We start from the raw sequence: 23462 nt of genomic DNA, 5'->3' as shown, positions 1-23462 counted from the left end.
ACAGCCATTTTCACAATGTTGCAGGCATATTTTCCTGGTTTTACAATCACTCAGGTGCCATATCACACTTCAACTAGCTCACAATATCACCTGCCATAGCTCTGAAATTTGGTAGTGCCACAGGATCTTATCACCAATGAGTGGTTTCTGATAGACGTAGCATACCTGAAGAAAGTTGGGACCTCCCTCCCTCACCAAATTCACACCATAATGAAGACTAGAGGCTGCGTTGCACAGTATTAGCCTGGGGTTGACAGAACTTTTCTTTTTTTTAAAAAAAAGAAAGAGAGAGAGAACGTGGAATGAACTTCAAAGGTAAAAGTCCTTAGGAATTCTCACTAAGGGCTACTCAGATTTTCAGAAGTGATAAAGACTCAGAACACTGTAAGATAACACATACTCTATATTTGAACAAATAATGTATAATAATATGAAAGCTATGAACACAACATTACAAAATATTTACTTCTTTTATAAGGTAATCAGATATTCATTATTCCTTAGTCTTCGTACAGTATGATAAATACTTTACACTCCAAACATGAGATGAAATTCATTCTGTACAACATAAAACATTTACCCGAAACCACCACACACACAACTACCAAAGCAACCACAGTAAGTACATTGTGTTTTTGAATACAGAATGTTGTTAGGAAGTTGTCACCTTTCACTTAGATTACTTTCAATATGATATCAAATTTGTGTGTAACAAGCAAAGTCCATCAAAATAAGAATCAAACTATTGAATGTAATAGTAAATATTTTCCTAATAACCTATTTTACTGGAATACTGATACTTCTTCCAAGCGCCTTTACTTTTAAAGAATTATATGGAATGTTGAATTCCAATGTTAATAGCTTGGCACATTGCAAAACAAAAATCATAAAATATTTGGTATACTGTGACACAGTCATAAGTTAACCAGCCTCTTATGAGTCAATCAAGTTACAGACACAATAAATTAAGAGCATCGACATAGTGAAAGCAGGTACACAAAATGATAACTATGTTCCAACTGGCTTGAACAGTCTGCTGAAGTAGTTCAATCAAGTAGATGTTACACCTTTCCTTGCAACCAGTAAATTCAGTACCGGATGTTTCTTTATGTAATCCACAGCTTTCTTATGAGTAGCCATTGTGAAGTCATACCCATTGCACTGGAAAAGACACAATGAGCATTAATTATTATTAATAGTCTTAACTTACACAGATATTCTGGTGCATGGGTCAGTGACTTGCTAAAGAGCACAAAATACTTTTGCAAATATGACAAGCGTGTGGGTATTCAAAAAAAGGGCAAAGCACTGGACATTTAACTGAAGACAGGTGTCAAGCTTTCCAGAACAAAAGTTATAAAAGGATTTAACTGAGGTCTAAACAACCAACTTTGGGATCACAGCAAGTAACTTATGTTTGGTTTTTTTCCCACTTATATCTTATACACTTTAATCTACAGATGCCGAAAAAACATATATGCCATCACTGTTATCAATGAGATGTTAAAAAACCACAAATTAAATGTCATATGAACAAAGGAATCATGACTAAAATGAATTTTCTACAATCAAGATTGCATAAAGTGTTTCCACAGAGTTCGTAGCACTGCTGCCAGTTTCAGCTGCGGGGCACTAATGGTTAGAGGCGAAAGCAGTAGCCATCTATATAACTGTGACAACACTGAGGTGTTCTCATTACAAAAATTGCATTCTATTATTGGCTGAGGTAGGCCTGCAAAGCTGCCATGCCCAGTCCTCTGCAACTGTCAGGGATCAATTTAACCAACTATGTTGTTGTTGTTGTTGTTGTTGTTGTGGTCTTCAGTCCTGAGACTGGTTTGATGCAGCTCTCCATGCTACTCTATCCTGTGCAAGCTTCTTCATCTCCCAGTACCTACTGCAGCCTACATCCTTCTGAATCTGCATAGTGTATTCATCTCTTGGTCTCCCTCTACGATTTTTACCCTCCACGCTGCCCTCCAATACTAAATTGGTGATCCCTCGATGCCTCAGAATTATGTCCTACCAACTGATCCCTTCTTCTAGTCAAGTTGTGCCACAAGATCCTCTTCTCCCCAATTCTATTCAATACCACCTCATAAGTTATGCGATCTACCCATCTAATCTTCAGCATTCTTCTGTAGCACATTTCGAAAGCTTCTATTCTCTTCTTGTCTAAACTATTTATCGTCCACGTTTCACTTCCATACATGGCTACACTCCATACAAATACTTTCAGAAACAACTTCCTGACATTTAAATCTATACTCAATATTAACTAATTTTTCTTCTTCAGAAACGCTTTCCTTGCCATTGCCAGTCTACATTTTATATCCTCTCTACTTTGACCATTATCAGTTATTTTGCTCCCCAAATAGCAAAACTCCTTAACTACTTTAAGTGTCTCATTTCCTAATCTAATTCCCTCAGCATCACCCGACTTAATTCGACTACATTCCATTATCCTCGTTTTACTTTTGTTGATGTTCATCTTATACCCTCCTTTCAAGACACTGTCCATTCCGTTCAACTGCTCTTCCAAGTCCTTTGCTGTCTCTGGAAGAATTACACTGTCATCAGCGAACCTCAAAGTTTTCATTTCTTCTCCATGGATTTTAATACCTACTCCAAACTTTTCTTTTGTTTCCTTTATTGCTTGCTCAATATACATATTGAATGACATCGGGGATAGGCTACAACCCTGTCTCACTCCCTTCCCAACCTCTGCTTCCCCTTCATATCCCTTGACTCTTATAACTGCCATCTGCTTTCTGTAAAAAATTGTAAATAGCCTTTCGCTCGCGGTATTTTACCCCTGCCACCGTCAGAATTTGAAAGAGAGTATTCCAATCTACATTGTCAAAAGCTTTCTCTAAGTCTACAAATGCTAGAAACGTAGGTTTGCCTTTCCTTAATCTTTCTTCTAAGATAAGTCGTAGGGTCAGTATTGCCTCACGTGCTCCAACATTTCTACGGAATCCAAACTGATCTTCCCCGAGGTCGGCTTCTACCAGTTTTTCCATTCGTCTGTAAAGAATTCACATTGGTATTTTGCAGCTGTGACTTATTAAACTGATAGTTCAGTAATTTTCACATCTGTCAACACCTGCTTTCTTTGGGATTGGAATTATTATATTTTTCTTGAAGTCTGAGGGAATTTCACCTGTCTCGTACATCTTGCTCCTCCTGCCACCGAACTTCACTAATTCCCACTATATCTAACTTTAACCTATCCATTTCCCTTTTTAAATTTTCTAACCTACCTGCCCGATTAAGGGATCTGACATTCCACACTCCGATCCGCAGAACGCCAGTTTTCTTTCTCCTGATAACGACGTCTCTTGAGTAGTCCCTGCCCGGAGATCCGAATGGGGGACTATTATACCTCCGGAATATTTTACCCAAGAGGACGCCATCATTATTTAATCATACAGTAAAGCTACATGCCCTCAGGAAAAATTACGGCTGTAGTTTCCCCTTGCTTTCAGCCGTTCGCAGTACCAGAACAGCAAGGCGGTTTTGGTTAGTGTTACAAGGCCAGATCAGTCAATCATCCAGACTGTTGCCCCTGCAACTACTGGAAAGGCTGCTGCCCCTCTTCAGGAACCACTCGTTTGTCTGGCCTCTCAACAGATACCCCTCCTTTGTGGTTGCACCTTCGGTAAGGCTATCTGTATCGTTGAGGCACGCAAGCCTCCCCCTCCCATGGTTCATGTGGGGGGGGATGAACTCAACTATACTACTTTCTAAAGTAACTGCACTGATCAAAAACAACATAAACACTAACTGACAGTTTTGCTACGTTTCCAGAAACACTTATGGTTATGATATTCATATAAATGAAAAATAACTCAAGTTACAACTCTAAGATTTGGTTACAATCTATGCAGAAACTGATAAGAGATGATGTGAAGAGTACCGAGAAAATTTCATAAACAGGGATGTTGCAATACTGGAGAGAGAAAAGGAGTATCTCTGTATCATCCACAAAATTTAGAAGAAATGAAGTGGGACTGATAGTCCCATCTTGAGAAATGTGGATGAATATCTCATATTTCTTCTTATTCTTCTGCCACTCCAGGGTTAGGCCTAGACCCTTTCTGGGCTCACCATGTTGTCTTTGATCTTCCCACAGTTTACATCATTTCATACTAGAATTGTAATTATTTCATTCGTCACAAGACAGGAAAAATTCATAAGATGTACACACTAGTAAATTCTTGTACTATCCTGCACCAGAAAAAATACAGTGTGTACAAAAATTAATTCCAATTTGTTCTCTATATATTACAACTCTCCTCTTTCAGTGTTTGGAACAACTGACAGTATTTTAGGGCCAGGAAAGCTAAGTTACAACCATATTCTCTAAATTTCTCTCTCTTTCAGTCTCATGCACATTGGTTAATTTGATGACTCCCTACGAGTTTTGGGTTCACTGGTATGTATGGCAGTCCATGGGAACAGGCATCTCTTGTTCTTGTTGGACATCTTTGATGCTTTCACTCTTGATCTGGACTTCCTACTAACTGAACATTCAGTTACATATATGCCATTTATTCAGTCACCTGTATTAACCTACATTTTATAGTTTAACAGACTACTCTTTTGCTGACAGCTTTTCCCTGCTAAGTGGGCTCGAACTGAGCAATAATTAGGAGTTAATGTTGTTGTGTATAACACTAATTTCCACTGTTGGTTTTAACAGCAAGTGCTTGCCTATAGTTTATGGAGTCATCTCAACCCACCCCCAGATAACAGTCGTACATTACACATTATTGTTGACAATGATGTCCTTTACTGTTATTCTCCCCACAGGACTCGCAGAAGCAAAACAGTTAGTTTTATCAACTTTTGCTTTAATTGGCTGGGAGCAAATATCGAGTTTTGCAAAGACTTTTAGTTTTCAACACCCTACAGCAGCAGGGAATATCAAATTTTGACCACAATGTTTTGACAGGTGATCCATGACAACATGTTTGATTTGTAACTACAAAAATCCGAATTTTGAAAAACTGAGCATTGACTGACCTACAAAAAAATGCTCCTTATATTAACACTGTTTCTGAGCTGGTACAGCTCTGGCATGGAGCAAGATGAGTGTTGTTATGACCCCTCCACCCACCACCACACACTTAGAGCAAGATGAGTGTTAGTACGCCCTCACACACGCACACACACACACACACACACACACACACACACACACACACACCAACAACAACAACAGCAACCTAACCAAGCTGTTTGACGGTAAGCGCTTAACTCATTGGTGTTAACTTGTGCAGTAAATATAATGGAAGAAAATTACCAGCTCACTTGCTATTTTCTAAAGACTGCATCCATTCAGGCTATTCAAGGAAGAGACAGAATACACAGATACAATACGCAGGACCTCAAAAGGGAAAGACACTTGATTTACAAAATAGTATGTGAGAGTATTAGAGAATAAATGGTTATGTACTCATTAATATCAACAAATAGTTAAATAGTTGTAAAGAAGCAATATTATGTTATTACAGTAAATTCATCCAATATTGGTTTTAGCACAGTTCGATAAAGATGAAACAGACATTATTCACAAATCCTATGGCCTGTCACTATAGCCTACACAAAGATGAAGACATTTTAATAAATAATGTCAAACTGAACAGATCTTGAAATGACAGACAGAGTGGCCTAACCCAAAGGGAACCTGTCTCCTAGTCTTTAAGTAACCTAAGTGTGAGAAGTCATGTATACCATCTTTCTCTAAATTACAAGGGTAACCAGAATATACATTATGTTTTTGTCTGCAGGGCAATGGGCAGGGACAGCAATGTCATACTGTTGTCTGAATGTTTGTACTTCGTCACCATCCAGCCACACCAGCATGAGGTTCATGCCGTTTCTCGTTATTTCACAATAAAAGTTTTAAATGTGTGCCACAACTGAAAACCCGGCAAGCTGTGCAATGTCGTCAGTAACAAGGTTTCTGTTCACGAAAAACATAAACCGATTGAATTTTATCCAACTGTGTGAAGTGTACACAAACAACATAATCACTGAATGTGGAATGCGCCAATGGTGCATTAGGTTCAAAAGTGGCTGAACTAATGTTCATAATGAAGAGTGATGTAGATGACCAAGCACCATGGCTGATGAACTGCTTGCACAAATTTATGAAAGATTCAAGAAAACTGCCGATTCAAAATGATGGAGTTTTCATTCAGTTTTCCACAAATTTCACGAAGTTTGCTGCATTAAAGTGTTGCACAGAAGCTAGACTACCACAAATTTTGTGCAAGATATGAGGTTGTGACTAACTGTTTGAAGTCTCAGGTGGCAGAATTTTATGGCAATGGAATTTCATAGCTTGCTCATTGCTATGATATATGCGTAAATTTGTGTGGAGATTACACTGAAAAACAGTATTCAAGTGGCACTTCAAAGTGAATATAACATTTTTTTCCTACTTAGTTTTAATACCAAAACATAAATTACTTTCTGGATAGCCATTGTATGAAAATTTTGTTCTGTGCGTTATTGATTGTTAAATGTTTGTGGATCACATTTTCTGATCAGAAATTCAGAAAAAAATATTTACAATATAACTGTTACAAATTTTCAAAATACTATCTCTCTGAAAGCACGTCAAAAATGTCTCAGTCTGAACTTATTTAGGGAAGTCGCTGTACGCTGTGGTAGCCTCTTCATCGGATGAAAAATGCTGCCAATGAATGTTTTTGTTTGTCTTTACAAATAGGTATAAGTCACATGGGCCCAAGCCAGATGAATACGGTGGGTGCAATAACACTCACACTTTTAAGAAGATGCACAGGCTGAGGCGTTGATGTGATGGGGCAGATGGTGCCTACTCTTCCACTTTGGGTGCTATTTATTTATCATTAGGTAACACAAACAAAATATATATAGCAAGTTAACAGACGCTAATTCCATTCTTACTTGCAAAGCAAGATATGACAAATGTAAAATATTAAAAATGCTTAATAAAATAGTCCAAAAAAACTTGCAAAGAACTCATTTATTATATTTCTACTTACAACATCTTAAATGTTGAACAAAAATATGTTCCATTCATTACCTGCAATATTTTGTCATGCATCCGAAGGCCTGATTTAGCTGCAGGACTCCCTTCATGTACTTCTGTAACATATATGCCCTAAAAGTAAAAATTATTTAAATTAAGAGTCTTGAATTTATATATATGTGCTGTTTTAATGGGTTTAAATGTTAATTACAGACAGAATAAACAGCAACACAACATACAGTGATCTTTTGGTATTTTCATCATACATTGCAATAAAGGAAATAATGTGAAACAACCTCCTTCACTTCTGTTATGAGAAGTAATACACACTGAAAGCTTAATTTCTAAAATATTAATGTGAGGTGAGGGGAAAAGTTAGTTTCAACAATTTTGTGAAGATTTACCATACCCATGTCAACAGAATAAACACGTAACTATACACTGGTGTTCAAAATTAAAGCAACAAGTGGATATTTTGCAAGGCAAGTGGATATTTTGCAAGGTTGCATTTGTTCTGCCACAAAACAGTATAAACAGGTATAGCATAGTAGAAACGATGTACAGAATACAGAATGTAAACAACTGCAACGTGCTTAACGGAAGACAAAAATTTTCTTCGTTTTTTCCAACTTAAAAGATTTGCACACACATTCCGATAACTCGTGCTTAGTATGGGATGTGACCACCTCTGGCAGCAATACGGGCCTGACAACGTCAGGATATGCTGTGAATGAAGTTGTCATTCACGTTGAGGCAATAGCGCCCATTCGTCCTGCAGAGCTGCTCGCAAGTCTTGGAGAGTGGTTGGTGGATGCTGATGTGATGCAACCTGCCTCCCTAACACATCCCAGACATGCTCTATAACATTCAAATTGAGAGAGCAAGCGAGTCATGTCATAAATGCAATATCTTCCGTTTCCAAGAAAACATGAACAACCTGTGCCCTATGAGGTCAAGCATTATTGTCCAGCAGTATGAAGTCTAGGCCCACAGCATCTCGCAACAACTGCACAAGGTCCGAAGATGTCATCGTGATACCTGACATGAGTTAAACCTTGCTCATTCACCCGTACAGTTTCACGAAGAGCTGTTCAAGTGGTCACCGTAATCCTTGCCCACACAATTAGGGATACCCCTTGATATTAGTCTTTTTCCACAATTTTTGAGTCCTGCAATAATTTTCCATGTTCCTCCAGTGCGAATCCGTCGAGAATCGATCAAATCGGAACTCATATGTGAAAATAACATTGGCCCACTGTTCGACTGCCCACGAGGCATGTTGACGACTCCACTAGACGTTCTCTTCTGTGCAGATGCATCAGAGGTACACATACAGCAGGTCTCCGACAGTAAAGGGCCGCTCCACTGAAGCTTCCTGTACACCATTTGCCTCGATACAACACATCCAGTGGGTGCTGCGAGGTCAGATACCAGTTGCCATGCAGTACTAAGGCAGTACTGCCGTGTCCTTACAACCGAATAACGATCCTCTCTGATACTGCATGTGGTCCGTCCTGCACTGGTCTTCAGGATACAGTTTCGCTGTAAACTGTCACCTCATCCGAGAAACAACAGAATGATTCATATTATGCTATTGGACCACATCAGCTTGTGACTGTCCTCCCATTCTTCCTCCACCGCAGAAAGTCTGGTAGGTGGCTTCTCTATGCCTTACTGTAACATCTATGACTGGGTACACAGTGATTGTAGCTGTGGGATTATTCGGTAAACACTGCCCCATTTGATAGGGGCCCTGACATCATCATTGGCATGGTTGTCCGTCGACCGGAATGCCATCTTCCGTACAGAACACAATCATATGGGCATCTATTGGCAGTTTTTATGATTATATCGTGAATAGGACTGGGAAATAGTGGTTTGTTGCTTTAATTTTGGACACCAGTGTATATTAACATACTGAAGAAGGATACACATTAATATTAACTCACCACACAAGGCAAAATGACGGACTCTAATATTTTTTGTGATTTTTAATGTTGATTAATGTACAGTATTCACAATGCCAAACTATCAGAAACAAGTGATATCATGAAGTTAATTGCTTGATTATTCCCATGTTTTACCATTTTAATCATTATTGCAAAAAATAAATAATTCTTTCATTATGGTATTTGTGATAGTTTTACTCTGTAAGACACATTTATCACAGACATTTTTGGGGAAAATTGGTGCTCATGTCAAAAGGGAAACTGAGATCTATTGGGTTGGCACATAAGTTCATACATAGTATTTGCAATAGTTTGTAGTATTTGTCACAAATTTAATAAATACAACAGACACACACAACAGAGGCTTTAGTCATCAAAAACACAATTGTCCTTCACTATTTACAACAGCCTGCCAATGCTGTGGTAACTTCACAATTCCACAACCATAGAAATCACACAGTTTTGCAGCTAAGAACTCGCTGAGTAATGCTCGCAGAGTATGGGCAGGTGTTACCATGGAATAGCATCACTTCACACTGTGTTCCTGGTTGTTCTTGGACTGTGTCTGCACGGCGTCTCAGTTGTTGACAATAAATGTCAGTAGTGCTGGTTACAACTCAGGGAAGCAATTTGTTGTACACTGTAACATCACTGTTCCACCAGATGCATAACATGATCTTTTGTTGACGAGAAGCAGCTCTCTGTACAGGGAGCAGCTGCTTTGTTTGGACTCAGCCATTCCATTATTTTCCTTCTTTTAGCGTTAAGACGCAATTTCTTGTCACCAGTAACAATAGCGGATAAGAATGGTCAGTGTTGTTTATGAGCCAATTGATGACAAGCAAGCAGAGATGTACATGTGGACTTTGGTTTAGAGCATGCAGTACCCATACACCTGATTTTTTAACCTTCCTCATTTCATGCAAATGTCGCACGATGGTGGAATGATCACAGTTCATCACATTTGCTACTTCTCGAGTACACTAATGTGGATCATTCTTGATTAATGCATTTAAACGATCCTTATCAAACCCATAAAGTCTTTCTGAATGTGAAGAGTCACTTATATTTAAATGAGAAAACCATTTTCGTATCATGCTGTCAAATGGATTATCTCTATACACAGTGCAAATGTTTCTGGCTTGAGGGGCAGCATATCACTTTGGGGACAGTGATGCGTTACTCCCTCCATCTCTCTAACAGACGTTATTCTCTCCATCTCTCTAACAGACAAAGGATAGTCACGAGCAAGTGTTTACTTTGGGCCACATAATGTGTGCAAAATTTTGTTTCCTTTGTGTGTGTCATGAGAGTGAAAGTGGATGCAGCATATCTGCAAGGAAGAGGCGATGGGCACCTGGATTTCCTGCATGTGGAGGCACCTGTTCATTGGGAAAGTTATTCCATGAGAATGCTGTCCCACCTCGGAGATTCGCTGCGGGCCACAGAACCTTGCCATGCAAAAATGGTCGTGACATCACTTGTCAAGGAAGACTCATACAAAACAGGCAGAGCCAAATGACAAAGGCATGTACATGCTATGAGCTTTGTTAAGGCTATGCTGCAGTAGAATCTAACATGGAATGTAAAACGGAGCTAAAATACATGTACAATAAAGAAGCAGCGCATGAAATTATTTTGTAGTGATTGGTGTTTGAGATTTCCATCTGGCATGGACACAGCATCTTCGAGAACAGTCTGCTGCCTCAAGATAGAACAACTTGGTCCAGTCAAATAGTTAACAGAGCTAAGAAAAGGTGACCACAAAAAGCTGTAGCCTACACAGTCCACCTCCTTTCTGATGCCTGAACAATGGTACACACATTCCATTTCATTCTGGTGCCCTCTGAAACTGGACATTTGGATGGGTTTGTGTCAGCAAGTTAAGATGACTTTTTTAAAAAAAAAAAAGCTTTATTAAAACACAAATAAAGGACCAAAGAAGAAAAGTTTCGTTGGAACACAATGTCGTCATTCCCAGCAAAGGAGGCAAGAACATGGATTTGTGGGAGCATGTAAACTTACTGGTGCACTGCAAATGAAAAAATTCTACAAAAGCTAAATATGTTGAAGGGAAATTGCTGAATCCCTCAACAGCAACTCTATTAAAGAAGCTAATAAGCCCAAGGGTGGGAAAAACAACATGCAAGTTGGCAGTACGCTGTTATCATCTCCTTGGCACAGCTTCAGTGCATCTGCAGACAACTACAGTTGCGTCAGCAATGCTGATAATCCAGTGTTGGCCGCAGTTGTAGATGACTAGTCACTGACAATGAGGTCTGCCTCATCTGATGAATCAGCTTCTCACTGATGTCTCAAGGCAACAAATGCTGTTTTCAACGCGAGCTGTAGTTGAACCTATATATATTTTAAATTTGTGTGTGTGTATGTGTGTGTGTGTGTGTGTGTGTGTGTGTGTGTGTGTGCACGTGCGCTAGAGGAATCATAATAGCTTTGAGTGCTTCAGAAGTAGACGTCAAATCAGAACCTTGTGATACTGATTTGGTTAGTGCATGTCAGTAGTTACCAGAACGATCGAAAGATTTTAATAACAGTATTTAAAGAATGGAATGTCAACTATAAAACCTCAAAATTCTTGTATTAGTGACCTAAGAATTATCTTTGTCACAAACAAGTTGAGAGACACACATTAGGGAATCTTGACAATACTGCAATAAAAACATTAACCGGGGTCACATGGCGAGGTGCTAAAGAATGTGCTCTAGTACGAAAGGAGGTTGATGAACAATGTCATGAGGCAAATAATTAAATAATGAAAATGCAAGATTTTGCAGAACAGCAATTTGAAACAGTAAAGCAACAAATGGCTAAATGTTATGACTACTGAAGAAAAAGGCCCTTATTGTGTCACACATTCTACACTCTATAGATGAGTGGAGAAATGTTAGACAGCTTAGCAGGAAGTAAAGACTTGAGATGTGTCCATTGGCCAAATCCAATGGTGGATATGTTGCGTCATGTTGAGAGCACTGTAAATCATTCAAGATGTGGTGTGCCTCATGTTCCTAGTCAGAGGGCTGGAGAACCTGCAATTGCCGTACGTTAAAGGTTGAATAGCAGGCATTACGCCATTCTAGTTCTTGGTATTTATTTACTTTTGAGGACAGCATGCATATTTATGTAGTTATTTGTTTAGAGCTGCAGGAGAAGAATAGCATTGTGATGAATGTCTGTCCTGCATAATGTAAGCAAATTTCTTTTTCCTGCTGCAGGAAATTTAAATATTAAACAGAACATAGACAGGTATGGACAGAGACAAAGTTTAAGTTCGGTATTGAATTAATTCTTTATAGGTGCTAAAGCATTACTGCATGTTAAATCACATAAATACAACTATAAAACCTCAAAATTCTTATATTAGTGGCCTAAGAAGCAAACTGCCTTTGATAAAATCAAGTTTAGAGACACACATTGGGATTTAATACTAACAAGTAAAATTAAGAGATGTAATCGATGTTCAGTTCTGTCAGCTGTTGCTGAAGATTTGTAGTGACTATACAATCTCTGATTTGGTACAACCACATGTGAAGTATCAGTTAGAAATATCCTCAAGAGTGATTTTAGCGCGACTGCTTAATATATTTGGGATTTACTGTGATTAAGTACTGGTAAAAGGATTATGGATCTGTGGAACCCTATTATTTGATAGAGAAGCACTAAAAATAAAAGACCTAACCTCTCAACCACTGGGAACCAGCTCTATGAATAAGTTTAACATTAAAAAAGTATGTGATATCAAAGTTTAAGTATTAACAATGTCAAATTTTAATCCTGCCACTGTACCCTGGATGTATGTTTAAATAAATATATATTTTCAGCTGTGCATTCCTAGGGATATGAAAAAGCCTGAATGTTACTGACATCACATAAAATGCAGGAAGGGTGAAGCAATCCAAATTAGTGAAGATGGTGTATCTATATTCGAGCTTACTGTACCGCAACACCTGGTGGAACTCTCTTGAGCAGCCATAGTGGATGTGCAAAGCTAAAGATGGAGAAATGAGTTCTAGATGCCAAAAGGAGTAGGTTTTGTAAAATGGAATGTAGACAGAGACTTCATATGGCAAGGGATAATGATGCTCTATATTTCTGTAAGAAAAGGTGGAGTGAACCAAAAGAATGGCCTGCACCACCAGCGCAGTGCAGGAAGGAATAAGGGGACACTATCTCTGTAAAGAATGTAAGTACGTAGGGAGTGTCTTTCTGCAATAAGTGGTGTATTTGCCAGTGTTTATAAGGATAGTACCCACTGTTAAATTTTTATTTCATTTTTTAGTCCAGAGCTGACAAGTGGTCTCCCAGGCTCATCTCAGACTTGTCCACCAATATTACTGGCAAAGAATCCGAATCCCTACCAACCTGATTAAGGGTATTAAAAAGGAGTGTTGCACCCACTATTCAATGGACTTCAATTAAAATGGAGAATAAGGCATGGGAAAAAATGGGATATCACATTTAAGAGCAACTAGAACAAAAGAAAACAAGGAAGACCAACACAGCTGACAAGGAACGTAGGGATGAGTGTCCCACAGACAAAGCATGTGGCACGAGACTCCCTAATCACCCTGGCCCCACCTCGAAAGTAGTTTAAAACATTATACCTGAGAATAAAAACCACTTTCACGGAGAAATTGGGGAACCATTTCAACTATCTGTGAGATGTCCACCAATATTAGAGGCAAAGAATCCAGAAGGTCATGTTTATCATGGAGAGCCAGACAAAGGGAGCATTCCACCAAGGTGTGAGGCACTGTATGTAAGGCTCCTTAAATAAAACTATGGGTTAATTTGGTATGACCAATGCGGCGGCAGCATAGGACAGTGAATTCCTTTCACGAGAAAATGAATGAGAAGTGTCATACAACAGTAATCCTGAACATGAGGCGGAATTTATTTGAAGACGGAGTAGATCTGATCAATAACTTGGAGACAGCTCATTGAGTTACCATAAATTAAACCGCACTAACGGAAGATCAGTTTAATAAACAATATGTCTCTTTTAATGGCTATTTGCTCTGCCATAAAAACACAACAAACAAAGCTTGTTCCTGACCAGTGAGAGATGTAAAAGCATACTACATCCCATTCATGATTTTACGCTCTGATAATCTTGAAGACCTGAGAGAAACAAATGGCAAATGGTCATGGTGTTGGCTGAAACTTTAGGTCTTTGAAACAGATTGGTCCAGAAACTGTTGGATGCTGACTGTATCAGTGAGCAAGAGTTGATACCATTGGAACTGAGGAGGGAAGACCCCTGCTTCAGGAAGGAGGCTATCTATAGGACTAATCTGGATGGCATCATTGGCCAGACTTACTCTACGATGATGGACTGGACCCAATAATATCAAAGCTGAAAATGCACTGAGCCATTAAACCCGGGAACCATAGTCGAATTGGAATAAGATCAGGGCCCTTAAATATAGAGGAGAGCATGGCATTCTGCACCCTAGCAAGTGTGGGCAAGGAGGTAGAGTGAAATAAGCTTTCACCACAAGCAGTTAGTATTTAATTGACTTATACGGGACAGCCATTTGACCTTCTTTTTTAATAGGAGCCGCAGAAATCAGGACTGTGTAATAATGTTCCAGCACTGAATAAAAGTTCTGAGTCACGGTGACCAAGGTATGATGACAGAAACGCATGACTAGCATTTTCATATTGGAGAAACGAAATCACGGAAAAGCGTCTCAGTGGAGTTCTAAGTGTACCAAGAAGAAATATGCACAAAGTACTGGTGTTTAAAACATCGCATCAGAGGTGGGGAAATTCAGTTTCACACTGCAATGGTAACACATAGATTTTGACCTTTTTTTAAAAGCAAATACCCCTCAAAAACAAGGATGAATGTGCTGGTGTCTAGCTCTGTTATCCTGCAGGCCTCAATGCACATGACATTCAATGTGGATCCCTCGCCTCTCCAAGTGTTCATATATTTCTTCATCTATCTGCGGCATTATATCCCAATGAAAAATTAATCATACTACGTTGAAACATTCTTATTGGGCATGACAGTAACAGGTACTACCCCACCACAATATTATTGCACTTGGCCTCCCACGTAATGGTGTTACAGTAAACACATACAGTGGTGACTACCAAAAATGCATTGCACTGTGAATGATTTCAAAACAGTTCTGCACACCCCGTCAAGTGATTTAGAGTGTCTCCATGAAATGTCACAATAAAAAGTAATGATCAGCTGAAAAAAGCACCTTCACTCCCAGGTGCAATAATATTGTAACCGACTAATACATCACCATGTTGTTTACAATGTTTACTGATACCTGGTAAGATTTTCTGTCTAATTAAAATGGAACCACTTTGAAATTTGCAAATGGAAGACAGTTTGCCAATATATATTCAATATTCTCCACAAAAAGCACTGGCTTAGTAGAGAAACCTGTATCTGGGTGCCAACCAGAAACTTAGGTAGCTTGATTTTCCCCCCACCCATCTCATAGTGAAGGAGGGAAAATTCCTTGAGTCATTATCTATTGGCACTAAGCTGTGATGTGTCTAACGAGATTGCCAGGTCCTTGTGGTCACTAGCTTAACTTTGGTCATTTCATGATGCCACCTACTCTAAACTAGGTCTCTCTCCATAGACACCACCCAGCCAGAGCAAAGGCCACAAGTCATGACGGCCAGTGCTCCCATATGGGCCAGAACCACCTCCTCAGCATGCACAATGAGGTGGCTTATTCAGGGGGCCACCACTGTTCGAGTACCAGACAACACCTCACATAGACTGGCTACCATGCTGAGTACTGAGAGCGACGTTCTCTGAATCCGTGAAAAATTTTGTAAACCTCGGGACCAAATGCAAGTTAACCTAAATATGTGGTGTAAAATAATGAAACAATGCGGGTGAAGCCAGAATCAACATACTATGAACAAACTATGGTGTCAGCTGGCAAACTGCCCAACAAAGTAAGTCGGGAAAAAGATACAGTCAAGATACAAGTCAAATCATCATTATTACTTGTCTATACAAATAGCCCCCTGCTCTGTTAGCACTGATGATAGCCACATTATGGTTGAAATCTAGATCTGCAGTAAACAGATTATTAGTCCCTGATTCTGTACATTTTCTCAACTTAAATAAACGCAGTCACTAAGCACACCCATTCTGTATGGAATCAAACTTGATAAGAGGGATTGAGGCACTGTTTGGTACTGATTCTGTTCTTTCCATTTTCCCTTCTTTCTTTTCCACAATAATGTCAACATTTGGGTATATGGAGAAAAGAAAATCATCTAATGCAAGTACAGGATTATTCAGAAAAAAGAAGCAGATTCAGTGGATTTACTTCCAACAAACCACAAAAGATACAAACACAACTAAAATACTCCTAGACAGAAATGTTTCATGTGTTGCAATTAGCAACATTAGAAGCCAATGTTAATGTGCAACATTCAATTTGCAAAAATTATAATAATAAGTGCCTCATCTTGGTCTAATTTATGAGTGGCATCGGAAGTTCATAGAAGATGGTTGCATTGCAAGCAGAAAAGCACAGGATGTCCACAGACATTGGACGAAATTGTTGTGTGTAATCATGCAACTTATGAAAGGATTCCTATAAAATCCATAACACGAGCAAGCAATAAATTTAAAATATATTAACAAAAAGTACGGCAATTTCTAAAACATGACCTTCATCAGAAACCATACAATCTGCAGTCATTGCAGGCACTGCACCCTAACAACTACACCTACAGTTATGAATTTTGCACTGGCATTCTAGAGCATATGGGAGAGGATAGATTTTCTGAATGATTAATTTTTTGTATGAATCCATTTTTCATCTTCCTGGTACAATTAATCACCATAATGTTCCATTCTGAGTGAATGAAAATTTGTTCAATTTTGAGTGAATGAAAATTCCATTGCAGTTATCAACACAAAAGAGACTGGTTATTTCCCCAACTTCAAAGTGGTTCATGAAAGTTCATCTTCTTGCAAGACCCATGTCTCACATTACTAAATAACAATATTCCGGACATTGCGTTGGAAAAGGATGTACAGATCAATTTTTCAATTGTGACGCCCCACCTCATCTGACCTTACCTCTTTGATTTGCATTTGTGGGGTCTTCACAAAAGACTTGTGTTTTTTCCTAGTTATGCCAGCAACTCTTCTAGATTTGCGACATTGAATTGTTAGAGTTATGAATTCGATGACAAGAGACAAGCTGACTCGTGTGTGGCAAGAAATGAGCTATGTATATCTTTTTGAATTTGGAATGAGATTTTCACTATGCAGTGGAGTGTGCACTGATATGAAACTTCCTGGCAGAGTAAAACTGTGTGCCGGACTGAGACTCGAACTCAGGACCTTTGCCTTTCATGGACAAGTGCTCTCGTTTCTTCTAGGAGTGCTAGTTCTGCAAGGCTCACAGGAGAGCTTCTGTGACGTTTGGAAGGTAGGATACGAAGTACTGACAAAAGTAAAGCTGTGAGCACGGGGTTTGACTCGTGCTTGGGTAGCTCATACACCCTTTTGTAGCCTGTGAGACATATATTTTTGAAATCTAATTTTCCTTTTTGAATAAGCTTGTACAACAATTCCAGAAATGGCGAACACTACAGCATGTTCTACTTCATTGCAGAGTACTGATAACGAGATAGTAACAGGAGGAATGCTTATACAATTGGACCTAAACACTGCTACAGGTGACTCATTCCTCAAAAGCCCATACACATATCACCTCAGTATAGCTCTGTACATACCCTAAACTGCTACAAATGTGTAGAATAATCCACAGGCAATGTATAAATAAGTACATATTGAGCTACTAGTTGAAGATAAATGGTAGCTATTTATTTTTAAAACAGCAGCTTTTTTTCTGAAGTAGGCTAGTGACTTTCCTGCTACTGATCTCATGTAGAATTAAGCAATGTAATAATAGTTTTATTATTAACTCATTGCCCAAACTTACTTTCTAAGAGTAGTTTTTCTTTTATTTATGTTTACTTAGTTACTTATTCCAGATCCCTGAAGATTCTGCTTCTTTTCAGCATCTAAAAACACAGTGAATGAAAGCTTATCACACAGAGGTAGCCATTTTTCAATGTACACTGAAAATCTGAAAATTACCAATGTGTCACTGGATAAATGTATGTTTACAAAAAACTGAAAGGTTGGCAGAGAAGGCAAAATAAACATAAAGGAAGTTGCCTGTTGGTGAAAAGAAAGCTGTAGGTCCTTGTGCTGTTCAGTTCCAATATATTAAATGTTACAGAAACCATGGAATAATGTAAATATTCCAAACACAAATGTTTCAGCACTTCTTTCCTTTGGGAGGTGTGTGTAAATCTGATTTACGAGTAAAGTTAAGGACACAAGACCACGGCATTTGGACTAAAATTTTTCCAGATAGACTATGAAAGATCACAGCCAATTATCTTCATATTGACAATATTTCTATACCACTGAATCTTTGGTCCTTTTATTTCAAAACCCAAGTGTAAGGGTTCCCCAAATTATTAAATACTGTCCAAAGGTCATTGCCCACATGGCAATGAGCATGACAGTAAGGAATGAGAGATTATACATCTTGCTTAGTTTGTAAAACCATAATAAGAACAGCATTTAAGAAAGCAACCTTTGAATCCACGACAGAGGTATACAAACCTGTACAGTAATAAAAAAAAAGTGATAGGTCATACTGACCATATGCTGATTAGCTGTCAATATACTGTAATATAATATGAAGACAATGTCCACTATGAAATACTAAGGTTTAATGTCCACCGAACAACACTAACATTAGAGATGGGAGCACAAGCTCAGATTAGGAAAGGATGAGGAAGGAAACAGTTCATTTTCTTCTCAAAGAAACCATGCTGAAATGTGTCCTAAGAAACTTCAGAAAACCCTGAAACACACATATCTGGATGGCTGGACAGAAGTTTGAAGCACCATTCTTGCAAACAGGAGTTTAGTGTCTTACCACTATGCCACCTTGTTTAATTCAAACATGAATACCGTATGATGTTTATATGAGCTTTTTAGGAGTTCAACAGATCCCATCAATCAGGTGAACCTTCAGTGATGTTGGGGAGTCAGGTAAAAGTGCATGGTAAAAGTCTATATATCTCAGAACCAGTGGCATACTAGGCCTACATGTTTCATGTAGCAATGGTGTCAGCACTCACTGTGAGGTATGGCGCAAAGGAAAGAGGATGTGTCCAGCTGGTGGGTCAACACAGTCAATGAGACAGCAGCTGACAGATGATGTGTTTCAAAGGAATACAGTCACAACATTCTAAAGTCGGTATATCACAACCTTTAAAATCTTAATATTTTCAGAAGAAACGAGCACATAAAAATAAATTTTTTCGACTACCAAGATTTCTGATTTAATTTACGCTGTGATATTATGTCAACCTAACCAATCCATGACATATTCAGAGAAAAACAGTCATATCTTTCTAACAGCAGCGAAGGAGAGAACAGTTTCTACTCCGGCAGTAGAAATTTATTGCCTCTTTATTCCATCTCTTCTTTGGTCATGTGAATGTATCATCCCACTACCTACGCAAAATTGACTTGCTGCCAACTTACAAGCAGTAAAGAAACACTGCTATTAGTGCTGCTGGCCCCAATCTAGACTTTAACAAAAATGTACTTATGGTATAGCCAGTTTGTTTGTTGTCTGCTGAGTTTGAAACTATTGGTGCAATGAATGATGCAAAGTCAACGCAATAGACTGTGGATTGGCTGTCAGTAGCCAGTCAGAATACTCATTCGTAATTCCCTATGTTTCATATGTAAAGTTAGCTGGAATTTTGTTACACTAGGTTAGAATTTAACCAAATCGTCAGAATTTTCAGCAAAATTGAAAATAAGACATACAAGTTGGTTATTGCAATGATGAACCTATATCTTGGCTATGCCACAGATTAGATTAGACTCAGTTTTCATTCCATAGTCCCAAAAAGAGATAATTCTCGCAGGTGTGGTACAAGTCATATAGTATAAATTAATAAACATAAAACATTTGAATATAAGACTCACTACCCTGATCATTTGTCAAGAGTGTGTCAAAATATGTGAATATGTTATGATAAACTGGAACTGCTAATATTTACAGAAATAATACACTGTTAGAATGAAACATATTAAATTTACATACTAAACTTATCATGCACAAAATACCTAATCTTGACTGTTGTGACCAAGTGCTTCAAATGGGTCTAAGCACTATGGGACTTAACATCTGAGGTCATCAGTCCCCTAGACTTAAAACTACTTAAACGTAACTAATCTAAGGACATCACACACAACCATGCCCAAGACAGGATTCGAACCTGCGACCGTAGCAGCAGCACGGTTCCTGACTGAAGCGCCTAGAACCGCTCGGCCACAGCGGCCGGCACCAAGTGCTGTCAGAACTGAAATATAACAGACATTTTTACTTAAGCCGGTCTAATAGTCCCTGTTACGATATTAGTCTATAGAGTAGAAGGACTTGGTTATAAAAAAAGTCTTTCAAACTCTGTTTAAACTGTGCCTTATTTCAACCCAAGTTTTTAATGGTTGTCCACAATTTACTGGCAATGTCTGTTCCTGAATATTGGACCTGTTTTTGGACCAAGATAACTGAGTGTATATCTTTATGTAGTTGTTCTTGTTCCTAGTACTGATACTGTGTTTTGAACTATTGGTTGGAAATGGAGACATAATACTTGCTAAAAATTTCTTTAAGGAATATATAAACTGAGAAGCAGTGGTCGCAATACCAAGTTCCTTGAACAGATTTGTACATAATGTTCTTGAATTTACATCACAAATGAGACTTTTTGTTAGCTTGGTTTGATGAATTACCCCAGAATATGATCCTATATGACATAACAGAATGGAAGTAAGCAAAGTGTGCAAGGTTTTTTATATTTATATCTCCTACATCTGACATTCACACTGCAAATAAAGACTTGTTTAGGCGCTTCAGCAATTCTGTGGTATGCCCATCCCAACTGAATTCATCACTGAGTTGTAATCCCTGAAATCCAGTAGTTCTGATTGCTTACTGCATACTATCACTTTATTGGGTGTGACCAATGGAAACAAACTACTAACAGCAGCAAGCATTGAAAGAGCATGGTACACAGTAAGTACACTACAGCCAAGGGTGACGTTAATATTGATAATAATAAACAAATCGCAACAGGCAACAGCCTAATCCTTGAAAGTAAGATGATAATGATGATGATTAATTGAAAAGCAAATCAATTAAATTTACACTCTACACAGAATACTGCTAGTAAATTATCACTATAGTGCTAGGCACTACTTGTGCTTATGCCAGCTACATATAACATAGTAGATAACAAACCACACCGCTACTCAGTTGTAGCAAATAGCTGCTGTATATCTTCTATCATTAAGTTTAATATTTATTTGATTACAGTCATGGTTCTCAAAGTAAGTGGTTACTGAGATCTGTAACACCAGCAGCTAACATGATTGTTATAAGCTTTTAATGTCCCTTCCCTAGACCATTAGAGAGTAAGTGCTTGGACAGGGATGGGGAGAGAAATCCGCTGAGATCAAATTTGTGGAAGTCCCCTGGCAATCACCCACAACTGTTTTGGGAAGTCTTAAAAAAAAGGTCAATACAGAAGGGTGGGGGTTCAAACTCTGTGCATGCAATGCAAGTACTGTGTCTTTACTGCTAGAAATTGTTGTGTCTGGGTTGCTGAGGATGATTAGGCCCTATGAAAATGACAGGAAACGAACAGGAAAAATGGTCACTGGAGCAGACTAATTAGATAAGCACTAGAATGATATGATAATTATTGTTACTGTATACATATTCATTTTTCTGGTGAGGAAACATCACAAAATTAATAATGTGTCGGAGACGGAGTTAATTATGGTACCTTCCAAACTTTTTCTAACAAATTGTCTGCAGAAGTTTAACAATGAGGCCACTTCACTTCACACTGTGAAGAAACAATTTTGGTGAAACTGTAAATGGGTGAAAAGTCCTTCTTTAAATTTTGATGTATCCCACAATGTTATTGCTTCATTTAAAAGAATTATCTTTAAAAATATTCTTAATTACTCCATACACAATTCTATAAGAGGTCACAAAAGTGAGCCAAATATAATGTAGACAGAGAATGTAAGTAAGAATATCATATTCATTACACAATTAAAATACATAAGAGATTTAAGTGTGATTCATAACACTTACCACCAAAATAGTATAATATATCCATCTTAAACAACAGCTAAAACACAGTAAAAGGTTACTTGCATAATAATGCACATGGGGACAACTAATATGCCTAATGGTAGGCGTAATATTTATTTCCAAGCATTACAGTTTATACTGAACTGATTTGAAACTCGTCAGCCTAATTGTTGGTATTTCAATGTAACACTTTACTGACTACAAAGGGGTGAGGAGGAATAAACGCAACATGCATCAATGCTGCTGTGACCCTCTCTGGAGTTTGTATGCTTTTCAGTGCATGCAATGATATGAAACTGAGTGTTAGGTAATCACATATTCCCATCTGAACACTTTTACGAGAACCCATAGCATTCTACATAAACTGTTAGAACAACAGAAGCATCAGTAAACGAGAAAAATATTTCCGACACCAGCCAACGGAACGTTGTTTCACATTCATGTTAAAGTAAATTGCTAGATATGTAACAATCACATACATAATCCGTGTATCCTTGCGGGCTTTTCCTGTAGTCTTGGTCTATGCCTCCACCAATCTTGAAACCGCATTTTAATACTTCCCGACCTTCACTGTCTATTCCAGGTTCCTTATGCAACGTTATGGGAATCTGAAAAATATTAGTAGGAAGATCACGACACGTTAGAAGACGGCTCCCGATGCAACAATTTCACAGTGTCCCAAACATCTGCTACATAAATAATTTTCAATCTACGACATAAAATGCTAGCAGCATTTAATATTCCAGAACACGCAGCTGACATACACTAAGGCATTCCATAGCAGTTCCCGCCTCATGCTGAAATGCCATTTTGGCGCACATTGCATAGCCTGATTTAAAACAACTCTATAAAGAAGACTGTGTTAAATTTCCTCAACGCTGCCCTCAGCAAAAATCTAACCACCAACCACGAAAACAAGCACACAGTGTTAACACACACAATTCACAGCTACTTCGCAGCAGTACAACGCCCATCTGACAAAGATAACACAACAGTGTATGTCATACGCGCTTCTCCATAAACGAAACCGATGAATCATCGGAAGAACCTCGTTTAAGCGCCCATACGCTCTCGTACAGACAACATATAAAACTAGGCCATAAGGGAAAAAAAAGAGAAATTTTGCTGTCGTTCTGCTACAAGTGCGCTTCATTTCTACAAAGCCGTCTAGAGGTACTGTATAAATGAAGAAAAATTGACTTACAAGCGTAATTCGGGGCCTAAAAACACTAAATTACGTTTCTGTAACAATACTTA

At 38.4% G+C, this 23462-nt stretch overlaps 1 protein-coding gene across 2 annotated transcripts; it reads right to left on the bottom strand.

Annotated features, from left to right (window-relative positions):
* Positions 1–385: 385 nt before the first annotated feature.
* LOC126191386 (tax1-binding protein 3 homolog) lies at positions 386–23228 on the bottom strand. 2 transcript variants are annotated; one of them, XM_049932239.1, is made up of 4 exons: positions 22970–23211; positions 22685–22813; positions 7082–7159; positions 386–1161 (listed from the first exon to the last, which is right to left on the bottom strand). In XM_049932239.1, the coding sequence occupies exons 1-4, from the start codon at positions 23024–23026 to the stop codon at positions 1051–1053; spliced, it is 375 nt and encodes a 124-aa protein (XP_049788196.1). In that variant the 5' UTR covers positions 23027–23211; the 3' UTR covers positions 386–1050. The 2 variants fall into 2 exon arrangements, with proteins under 2 accessions (XP_049788196.1, XP_049788197.1); XM_049932240.1 differs by having other exon boundaries at positions 1084–1161; positions 7082–7143; positions 22970–23228.
* Between the last annotated feature and the right edge of the window lie 234 nt (positions 23229–23462).

This window comes from Schistocerca cancellata, chromosome 6 (genome assembly GCF_023864275.1).
Source record: "Schistocerca cancellata isolate TAMUIC-IGC-003103 chromosome 6, iqSchCanc2.1, whole genome shotgun sequence".
NCBI classification, from domain to species: domain Eukaryota; kingdom Metazoa; phylum Arthropoda; class Insecta; order Orthoptera; family Acrididae; genus Schistocerca; species Schistocerca cancellata.
Note: the sequence above shows the minus strand (reverse complement) of the source record. Positions and strands in the feature narration are given on the sequence as shown.